This window comes from Hylobates moloch, unplaced genomic scaffold, assembly GCF_009828535.3.
Source record: "Hylobates moloch isolate HMO894 unplaced genomic scaffold, HMol_V3 SCAFFOLD_22, whole genome shotgun sequence".
Classification (NCBI taxonomy): domain Eukaryota; kingdom Metazoa; phylum Chordata; class Mammalia; order Primates; family Hylobatidae; genus Hylobates; species Hylobates moloch.
In genome coordinates, this window is record NW_026652297.1 from 47,023,305 (window position 1) to 47,034,788 (window position 11,484).

At 44.1% G+C, this 11,484-nt stretch overlaps 1 protein-coding gene across 7 annotated transcripts in view; it reads right to left on the reverse strand.

Moving 5' to 3' along the window:
- Positions 1–840: 840 nt before the first annotated feature.
- SLC20A2 (solute carrier family 20 member 2) overlaps positions 841–11,484 on the reverse strand; it is a 123,975-nt gene continuing 113,331 nt past the window's right edge. For 6 of the 7 annotated variants that reach the window (XM_032143780.2, XM_032143777.2, XM_032143781.2 and 3 more), the window contains one exon: positions 841–3,612. In XM_032143780.2, the coding sequence (XP_031999671.1) occupies positions 3,448–3,612 (165 nt within the window). In that variant the 3' untranslated portion in view covers positions 841–3,447. The remainder of the gene's footprint in view (positions 3,613–11,484) is intronic. The other variant, XM_058433658.1, reaches the window with a different exon arrangement.

The following is an 11,484-nucleotide window of genomic DNA, read 5'->3' on the forward strand; positions in this document are numbered from 1 at the left end:
CACACCTGTAATCCCAGCACTTTGGGAGGCTGAGGTGGGTGGATCATGAGGTCAGGAGTTCAAGACCAGCCTGACCAAGACAGTGAAACCCCGCCTCTACTAAAAACACAAAAAATTAGCCGGGTGCAGTGGCAGGCACCTGTAGTCCCCACTACTCAAGAGGCTGAGGCAGGAGAATTGCTTGAACCTGGGTGGCAGAGGTTGCAGTGAGCTAAAATTGTGCCATTGCACTCCAGCCTGGGCGACAGAGTGAGACTCCGTCTTGAAAACAAAACCAAAAAACAAAAACAAAAAAATACAAAAAAAATTTAGCTGGGTGTCGTGGCAGGTGCCTGTAGTCCCAGCTACTCGGGAGGCTGAGGCACAAGAATCGCTTGAGCACCGGAGGCAGAATTTGCAGTGAGCTGAGATCATGCCATTGTATTCCAGCGTGGGCTACAGAGACTGTCTCAAAAAACAAAACAAAACAAAAAAAGAAGTTCATTCCCTTTGGAAAAGCAATAATGAAGTAAAAGAGCATTGTCTCAGAACTCAAGCTCCTCTGACAGCATCCAGACGTTCCCCCCTCAGAGGAGCCCAGAGAGCAGGAAAGAGAGGTGTCTCTAGGCCTCCCCACGGTTCTGTCAGGTGGAGTAAAGGGATCCCATGAAAAGAATCGCAGTGAGCAGCAGGCCAGGGTTCCCTCTGTCTGAGGACTCTGCATTATTAGAGGAAGAAGCTGGTGAACTCAGGAAAGATTCTCTGGGTAGAACTGTGGGCTGGTGGCCCAAGACAGGGAGCCTCTGCCAGCGTCCCCTCCAGCTTGGAGATGGTCCATGCTCAGCCTCAGCTGACCAAACCCTCCCAACCACCTTGCTTGCCTCCCTGAGCACTCTGCTTTCCCGCCCTTGGCTGGCAGCACCCCCAGCCACCCACAGGAGCCACCTGGCAGAGGGAGGGTTCCCAGGTGGAGTGACTTCCCTCCCTCACAGGGGATCGGCTGGCCAGGTGGCCCTGTGTGTCAGATCACAGCGAGGCCGGGCAGGGGTGTGGGTAGGCGAGGCTTCTCCCAGAACTGCCACTGAGGCGCTTGTGCTCAGTCACGAGAATGCTCAACATGGTTGAGTGTGGCCTGTTCCCCTATCACCCCAAGATGCTGTCCTGCCTGCCAGGCCAGGCCGGGGCTCCCAGGTGGCAGCCCTCATCCCTGGACAGGCGTGGCTAGCGCGTCTCTGCCTGAATCCTGCAGACTGCTTGGACTGCACAAGGTTCACCTGCATTGTGTGGTGCTGTTACTTACATAGATTTGGGAGGTATATGTTTTTCTTGAAGTGGGGAAATGAAGGGCTTAAGGTGCCATTTTAAACACCAGAAAGGGCAGGGCTCTTAGTGGAGATGCATTTTTTTTTTTTTTTTTTTGAGATGGAGTCTTTCTCTGTCACCAGGCTAGCGTGCAGTGGCGCGATCTTGGCTCACTGCAACCTCCGCCTCCCGGGTTCAAGCAATTCCCCTGCCTCAGCCTCCCAAGTAGCTGGGACTACCGGTGCATGCCACCACGCCCGGCTAATTTTTTTGTATTTTAGTAGAGACGGGATTTCACAATGTTGGCCAGGAAGGTCTCCATCATCTCCTGACCTCATGATCCACCCACCTCAGCCTCACAAAGTGCTGGGATTACAGGCGTGAGCTACCGTGCCCGGCCACAAGATACATTTTTTACACCTGCCACTTTGCCTCATCTGTCACCTTCACAGCTCCTAAGGGAGTTGGAGCTTGTGCTGCCACTGCTGCAGAGGATTAAGGGGTTTCCCTCTGGGGGCTCCAGAAGCTGCAAGCCAGGGTGTTTTTGGCTGCTTGAGCAAAGGATAAGACCTGCACTTTCCTGCTCGGTCCTCAGCCCTGAACATGGTAACCGACTGCTCCATGAGCTACTGACTGCGGGTTTCTGAATGCAGGGCGGGGACGCCGTGCCTCCCTTTCCTGCTCACCTGTGTTTTCTGTACAAGCCCGTAACAGTAGTCAAATAAGGGAAACCAACAAAGGGTATGTGAAAAATACAAGGACCAAATTATATAGCTTTGGTTTTTGTGGAAACTCTGAAAGAAAAATTGTCAATATTGAGAAAAAGGCTTCAGAGGCAAACTTCTGAGGGGCATTTTTTATTATAAATTTAATATGGTTGATTAATGAAAAATCACAATGAAGTACCAAGAAAATGTTTGTCAATATAAAAATTTTAGCAGCATTTCCATAGTTTCAGGCTCCAACATTAGTCGTACTTCCTCCCTCCTGCTATCAAAAAAGAAGAGACTCCAATGGGATGGAGTAGAGCCTGGGGGTGTCCAGCTTTGTGTGGGCCTCAGAGAAATACTCCAGCCAGCGTCCAGGAGTCCCCCTCCCTCTCATCCCTGAACTGCTAGAATGTCAAAGCACAGAAAAACCCTCCTTTGTGCTGACACTGGAGACAAGGATCCGTTCTTCAGGCTGCAGGGAGAATTGGGATGGAAACTGACCCTGGACTTGACAAGCAGTGCTCAGCCGCTCGCCCTCACCAACACCTGTGCATTCTCTACTCTGATGACAAGGAAAGGCCACTGCAGGGTGGGCGGGATCTGGGGTGTGGCGCGGCGGCACTGCTGGTGGGAGCCATGGCGTGGCACATGCTGGATGACGGTGTCACCGCCACACGCTGCTCCGGGGCAGGCGTGATCAGCGAGGGTGGGAGACAGACAATGTGAAAATGTAACACTGGCCAGTGATTCCCCTGCTTCTTTGGTACTTTCCAAAATTCTCTGATCAAAAAAGTATAAGGGAAGCACACCATTAAAAAATTACATTTTTACGTATTTACAAAAGCAATGATGATATATTACACAAGAATCAATACACAGTATATGAACAAATCTTCAGTGAAAGCACTTGTGAGCTCCCGTCCCGCTGTCATCCCACAGCACGCGACCTCTGCAGGGTCGTGTCGCCTGTCCTGAGGCTCATTACCTTATAGTATATTAGAAGGGAAAAACATCATTTGGAAAAAAATCATTTTCCAATCTACGCTTTCCTTTTAAAAGGCTTAACATTTGCCATCGAAATAGTTATGTACAAGATTTATTGAATATTGACTTCTAGGCAATGATCTCCACTCCCAACTTGAATATGTTTGAAATAACGCTGCCTATTCTATGGATACAATAGATATTTAATATATAAGTAACTGCACCACATTATATCACCACGATACCAGTTTAATACATATTATTATGTACAGTAGTTAAGTTAGCTCGGGAAGGTGAGTCTCCGCAGCCTGGGTGAACAGTGTGGGATGCAGCCTCCCAGAAGGGAGGCAGAGAGCTGGTCATGAGAGAGCCGTGCACGGCCAGGATGTGTATATGCGGCACGAGGGCACATGTCTCCCACACGCCAACACCAGACCATCCCTTTAGCTGTTTGCAGCTGGAAGAAGACAAATCACACATATGGAAGGATCCCATACATGAGAAGAGCCATGACAGCAGCACTGAACAGCCCAGCCACGGGGACGGTCACGAACCAGGCCACGAAGATGTTCCGAAAGAGGCGCCAGTCCACAGCCTTGCGGGAGCGGATCCAGCCCACGGCCACCACCGAGCCCACCTGTGGGAGCACAGACATTGCAAAGTAAAAAAGGTGAGCCGCAAAGGCTACACTCAACCAATGTACATGGGCTAATCTCAGAAACAAGCTCTAGTACAACATTACCCAGTCCCCTACATTTGTTAAAGCTTTTAAAATAGCTTAGATTTTAGGTAGAATTGTTTGGGGATTCTTCTCTTCAGCATATAGCTCTTTATATAGCTGTTTTATATAGTTGTTTTGAGACAGAGTCTCACTCTGTCGCACGGGCTGGAGTGCAGTGGTGTGATCTCAGCTTACTGCAACCTCCATCTCCCAGGTTGAAGCAATTCTGCTGCCTCAGCCTCCTGAGCAGCTGAGATTACAGGCACGCGCCACCACCCTTGGCTAATTTTCATATTTTTAGTAGAGACGGGGTTTCACCATGTTGGCCAGGCTGATCTCGAACGCCTCACCTCAAGTGACCCTCCCTCCTCGGCCTCCCAAAGTGCTGGAGTGCAGTGGTGCAATCTCAGCTCACTGCAAGCTATGTCTCCCAGGTTCAAGTGATTCTCCTGTCTCAGCCTCCTGAGTAGCTGGGATTACAGGCAAGCGCCACCACATCCAGCTAATTTTCATATTTTTTAGTAGAGATGGGGTTTTGCCATGTTGGTCAGGCTGGTCTCAAACTCCTGGCCTCAAGTGATCGGTCTGCCTCGGCCTCCCAAAGTGCTGGGATTACAGGCGTGAGCTACCGTGCCCAGGCTGGATTTTGGCTTTAAAAATAATATTCCCGGCCGGGCGCAGTGGCTCATGCCTGTAATCCCAGCACTTTGGGAGGCTGAGGCGGGTGGATCACGAGGTCAGGAGATGGAGAACCATCTTGGCTAACACGGTGAAACCCCGTCTCTACTAAAAATACAAAAAATGAGCTGGGCATGGTGGCAGGCGCCTGTAGTCCCAGCTACTCGGGAGGCTGAGGCAGGAGAATGGGGTGAACCCGGGAGGCGGAGCTTGCAGTGAGCGGAGATCGCGCCACTGCACTCCAGCCTGGGTGACAGAGCAAGACTCTGTCTCAAAAAAAAAAAAAAAAAAAATTCCCTGAAATCGACTGTAGTTAACAGGGAACATTTAAAATGTATCTTGAAATAATTTGAAACTTAGAGAAAAGCTGCAAGAACTCCTGTTTTCTCTTTACCCAAATTCACCAATTTTTGACATTTGCCACAATCTGTGAAGAGACATTTTAATATGATTAAAATATCCTGCATCTTATCAAACCTCACTTTCCCGTTCTACTAAAGATTTCACAATCCAATGTTTATGATGATGGCTATAAAATGGTGATTTACCAGGCCGGGCGTGGTGGCTTATGCCTGTAATCTCAGCACTTTAGGAGGCCGAGGTGGGTGGATCACCCGAGGTCAGGAGTTCGAGACCAGCCTGACCAACATGGTGAAACCCCGTCTCTACTAAAAATACAAAAATTAGCCAGGTGTGGTGGTGCACACCTGGAATTCCAGCTACTCGCTTGAACCTGGGAGGTGGAGGTTGCAGTGAGCCAAGATCGCGATACTGCACTCCAGCCTGGGCAACAGAATGAGACTCAGTCTCAAAAAATAAATAAATAAATAAATAAATAAATAAATAAATAAATAAATAAAATAAAATAAAATAAAATAAAATGGTGATTTACCAAACTCCATTCCAATTTCTCACATGGAGTTCTACTTTAAGGAAGAGCTCTTTCCTCTCCCAACGTGTTTTAGGACCTTAATACATAATGACAAATAGTTTTATAAACAGCTGTTAATGTAGTGTCATCCATAATCTGTGAATATCAGCACATGATATCATGTAAGTTGCTCTTTTTTTGGCTAATTAACCGGCAAAAAGATGCACTATGGCTGCTTTAATTTGCGTATCTTTAATTACAATTAAGGCTGAACTTTAAAAAATATATTTACTGAATTTCACTCTCTCTAGCTTTCACATATACAAATTGTCAGCCGGGTGCAGTGGCTCACGCCTGTAATCCCAGCACTTTGGGAGGCCAAGGCGGGCGGATACGAGGTCAGGAGATCGAGACCATGCTGGCTAACATGGCGAAACCCCGTTTCTATTAAAAATACAAAAAATTAGCTGGGCATAGTGGTGCACACCTGTAGTCCCAGCTATCTGGGTGGCTGAGGCAGGAGAATCGCTTGAACCGGGGAGGCAGAGGTTGCAGTGAGCCGAGGTCGCACCACTGCACTCCAGCCTGGGCGACAGAGTGAAACTCTGTCTCAAAAAAAAAAAAAAAAATTGTCTCTTCATGTATTTGGTCCATTTACATACTAAAATCTAATGTGTTCCTTATTTATCTGTGTAGTCTTCACTGAATAATATTAACTGTGATATCGAATACACATATTTTCTCAAGGTAGTATTTTGCTTTGTTTCACTTTCAAGTTTCTAACTTCATGCAATAAAATATGCTATAATTTCTTCTGTGATTTATCCTTGGCTTGAATATTTGATAAATATCTAATTTTAGAAAAATGGAATTTTTCTAAAATAAAATTCCATTTTACTCTAAATTTAAGAATATTTTAAAAATATTATTTAAGCCATCAGATTTATGTCCATGTATTTTGAGAGTGGTCTAATTTTGTTTTTCTAGACTGACAGCTATTCAACCTTTCAAACACTTACTGGTTAAATTTTCCCTTTTTCGAAATATATGCTCATATAGAACAGGTTCTATCCATTGCTATCTACTCTGTTCTTGTCCAGGTATCTACTTTTAAAAATTATCGTGGTAAGATATACATAACATAAAACTTACAGTTTTAGTAATTTTTCAGCATACCATTTAGAGGCATTAAGTACAATCACATTGTTTTGCAAACCATCACCACAATCCGTCTCCAGAACTTTTTCATCATCCCACATGGAAACTGCCCCATAAAACACTAACACCCAGTTCCCAACCCCTCCTCCCAGGACCTACTCTTGACTTTTGTTTCCTTATATGACATTATACGTCAGGTAAGGCTAGTTCCTCCTTTCAGTTTTCTTGTTAGATCATTTTATATTGCTGATAATTTATTTCACCAAAATGTATTCCTTAGTCTCATTTTGTAAAATTCCAAGTAAAATCCTGTTTCAGGTTGTATTTAGGGAGAAGTGACTTCATTACAACATCTGGTTTTCCCATCCAATAGCACATTATGTCTCACATTCAGATTATCTTTTTATACCTCTGAGCAGTTTTGTGCCTCTTCCATATATATCACTCACATTTCTTTTTTAAAAAATTATTTATTTAGTTATTTAGAGATGGGGTCTTACTATGTTGCCTAGACTGGTCTTGAACTCCTGGGTTCAGGCTGTCCTCGAACCTTCAGCCTCCTGAGTAGCTGGGACTATAGGAACAAACCATGTACCTGGTGCCACTCACAGTTCTTATTAGGATTATTCTGAGGTAACTTTTATTTTTGCTGCAATTATGATGGCAGTTCTTTTCCCCTCCCGTTACATTTTCTAATTGGCTATTGCTGATGAACAAGTGCTGGATTTTTCTATTTTTATCTTGGACTTGGTCACTCTTATGAACTCTAGTAGTGTTTTAGAAATACTGAGTATCGGCCGGGTGCGATGGCTCATGCCTGTAATCCTAGCACTTTGGGAGGCGGAGGCGGGTGGATCACCTGAGGTCAGGAGTTCGAGACTAGCCTGACCAACATGGAGAAACCCCGTGTCTACTAAAAATACAAAATTAGCTGGGTGTGGTGCCGCACACCTGTAATCCCAGCTACTCGGGAGGCTGAGGCAGGAGAATCGCTTGAACCCGGGAGGTGGAGGTTGCGGTGAGCCGAGATCATGCCATTATGGCACTCCAGCCTGGGCAACAAGAGTGAAACTCTGTCTCAAAAAAAAAAAAAAAAAAAAAAAAAAAAAAAGAAATACTGAATATCATCAAATGTCTTTTTGGCTTATATCTCAACAGAGATCTTTTTTTTTGTTTTTAAGTGGATTGCTAAGGCATATTATACTGAAGCTGCCTATATACCCAACTTGAGCCCCTGCAAGGGCCTAGCCCTGCACAGCCTGCTGGTGGTGGGTGATGCTGCCCTGCCCTGTCACAAAGGGAGCCCACTTTCTGGTAATCTTGATCAATTTGGTCCTGCTGAAAGGTTCTTGTATAGTATTGTTTTGTTCTGAGATGGAGTCTTGCTCTGTCACCCAGGCTGGAGTGCAGTGGCACGATCTCAGCTCACTGCAACTTCCACCTCCTGGGTTCGAGCGATTCTCCTGCCTCAGCCTCCTGAGTAGCTGGGATTACAGGGGCCCACCACCACACTTGGCTAATTTTTCTATTTTTAGTAGAGACGGGGTTTTGCTATGTTGGCCAGGCTGGTCTCAAACTCCTGATCTCAGATGATCTGCCCACCTCAGCCTCCCAAAGTGCTAGGATTACAGGCATGAGCCACCACGCCCAGCCAAATATTGTAGATATCATTTTTCAGCATCTTGCTTAAAGTTTTTACAATCAATATTCATCGGTAAACATAGATTTCATTGTTTGTGATATTTTAAATTAGGTTTGGTATTAGAGTTATTCAGTGTACGCCACAGCACAAATGGGAGAGGTTTTTTAGTTTTATTTTTCCTCCTACATTGTGGGAAAGTTGAGATATCGTAAGAGCTGGTTTTTTTTTTGTTTAAATGGAAAAGATTCTAATGAATTCACCTAGTCAGCAGTATCCTCACCTGCCCCACCCCAGCCCCTTTTTGCTTTTTTAGGTGAGAACAATTATTTTTGGAGAACTCCCTTAATTTCATCCTATTGTTCTGGGTCAGATTTTCCACTTTTTTCTACTTCATAGGCCAATATTTCTTTGTCATGTATATTGTTGCAGAAAATAATTCACAGGGGTTTTCAAATTCTTAGCATATAGCTGTGTGGTTTATTTAATAATGGAAACAATTCTCTTCTCTGTCTGTTGTTACAATGTCTTCCTCCTTCCCCAACTTAATTCCCTCCCTCTTTTCCTTGATGTGATCTGATATTTTATTAGTAGCCACTTTCCTCTCCCCTTATTTTGTTTTTAATTAATTTTGCTTCTATATTTCATACCACCTGTTTCCTCAATTTTTATTGTCCTGGACTTTTTATAAAATCCTAATTTTAATACTTGGTTATTTTATTTTCCCTTTGATCAATTAAACCATTTAAAGATATGAATTTTCATCTTAGCATAACTTGGTTGCCACAGGTTTTGCTATTTGTATCCACCCATGGACACACACATTTGGTTTTTATTATTTTTCAAGAAAGCTATCATTGTATTTTTCTGAACTCCTTAATTCAATTGTTACCTTAAAAAGCATTAAAAAGTCTCCATTGGAGGCCGGGCGCGGTGGCTCACGCTTGTAATCCCAGCACTTTGGGAGGCTGAGGCGGGCGGATCACGAGGTCAGGAGATCGAGACCACGGTGAAACCCCATCTCTACTAAAAATACAAAAAAAAAAAAAAATTAGCCGGGCTTGGTGGCGGGCACCTGTAGTCCCAGCTACTCGGAGAGGCTGAGGCAGGAGAATAGCGTGAACCCGGGAGGTGGAGCTTGCAGTGAGCCGAGATTGCGCCACTGCACTCCAGCCTGGGCCACAGAGTGAGACTCCGTCTCAAAAAAAAAGTCTCCATTGGGATACATTCTTATTTCAATATATAATTAATTTCCAGTTTAATTTTATTGTAATTAGAGATCATGGTTAGCACAACTTATGTTTAAAATTTTTTAAAAATTTTAATTTTTATAAAATAGAGACAGGGTCTCACTATGTTGCCCAGGCTGGTTTCAAACTTCCAGGCTCAAGCGATCCTCCTACCTCAGCCTCCCAAAGTGCTGGGATTACAGGTGTGAGCCACCATGCCAGGTCTGTTTTTAAAATTTTATAGAGATTTTTATCATGGTCTTCTAATTTTAGGATATTTATAAATGTTTCATGATGCTTGACAGGAAGGCATATGATCAGTAGGGTAAAAACTTGTACATATTTATTAATTATGCTGTTCTACATAAATGTTCAAATTCTTCATATTCCCACATACTTTTCCTACACTTCATTTATCATATGCTAAGACAGTAATTTCTGAGTTCTTAACAATTTTATGTATTTAGTTATATGTTATTTGATTCATAAAAGATCCAGAGTACAATGTCTTTGCTACTGATCATGTCTTCTGTGAATGTAAAATGGTATTTTTTTGCTGTGTTCTAACTTCCTTTTTAATAAATCGAGTGTGTTTCCAGTTTAAGGCCATCATCAGGTACTTATAGCAAAAAATTGTTGAGAAGAAGGGAGACCAGAGAGCAAGAATTAGAAATTAAATTAGAAATTATAATCCTACATTTGAAATCAGTAGTGTTCCCTATGTGCTGTTCCAAATTGAAATGGTGGTTGAATCATCATCTACGTCATCAGTGAGGAATGACAATGTGGGTGATCCACAAACAGGAATAATCTCAATCCACCCAGTATGGAATTAAAACATTCTGCAGAACATGACTCCCAAATTCCTATTAAAGAGCACACACATGAGCAACTGTGCTCAGTAGTGGCACTGTGTGTTATCTGCTAGGGCTAAAGACCAAAGGTGATTAAGGGTCACAGAAGGGAAGAACGATGAATGAATTGCTGAAACATAATGTCTTAGGATTCTTTTATTTTCAAAACCGGTTTCTATGTCTTCAATTAAGGCTTTTTTTTGGGGGGGGGGTGCGGGTGGGGGGGGGTAGTTTTGCTCTTGTTGCCCAGGCTGGAATGCAATGGTGCAATCTCCACTCACCACAACCTCCGCCTCCTGGGTTCAAGCAATTCTCCGGCCTCAGCCTCCCGAGTAGCTGGGATTACAGGCATGAGCCACCGTGCCTGGCCAATTAAGGCTTTTGACCCTATTCAAAGGTATTATTCCAGGAAAATATCTGATAAACTGAGTCCTCTGATATGAAATACAAAATGTATAAAACCAGAATACATACAGAGGGTGAAACTCATCAAACAGACTGTCTTATATATGCCTTCTGGAATAAAATGTGATAACAGGACTTTTCTAATTGTTTTTTTCCCAAGTTATACATTCAGCTCATGTATCACATAATATAGTATGGTTTCATAAATGTTTTGAAATGGGCTACGACAAAATTTAAACTATGCACTTAGGCTGGGTGCAGTGGCTCATGCCTGTAATTCCAGCACTTTGGGAGGCTGAGGCAGGCGGACCACTTGAGGTCAGGAGTTCAAGACCAGCCTGGCTAACATGGAGAAACCCCATTTCTACTAAAAATACAAAAATTAGCCAAGCGTGGTGGTGCATGCCTGTAATCTCAGCTACTGAGGAGGCTGAGGCAGGAAAAATGCTTGAACCCAGGAGGCGGAGGTCGCAGTGAGCCAAGATCAAGCCACTGCACTCCAGCCTGGATGACAAAGCAAGACTCTGTCTCAAACAAAACAAAACAAAATAAAACAAATCTATGCATTTAGCCATGTACACTTAGAAGGAAGCATAAATCAATAACATCTACTTACATACATTAAAAAACTCATTTTAAATAATAGTTTCCGTGGCCGGGCGCAGTGGCTCATGCTTGTAATCCCAGCACTTTGGGAGGCCGAGGCGGGCGGATCACGAGGTCAGGAGATCGAGACCACGGTGAAACCCCGTCTCTACTAAAAAAAATACAAAAAATTAGCCGGGCGTGGTGGCGGGCACCTGTAGTCCCGGCTACTCGGAGAGGCTTAGGCAGGAGAATGGCGTGAACCCGGCAGGCGGAGCTTGCAGTGAGCCGAGATTGCGCCACTGCACTCCAGCCTGGGTGACAGGGCAAGACTCCGTCTCAAAAAAAAAAAAAAAAAAAAAAAAAAAA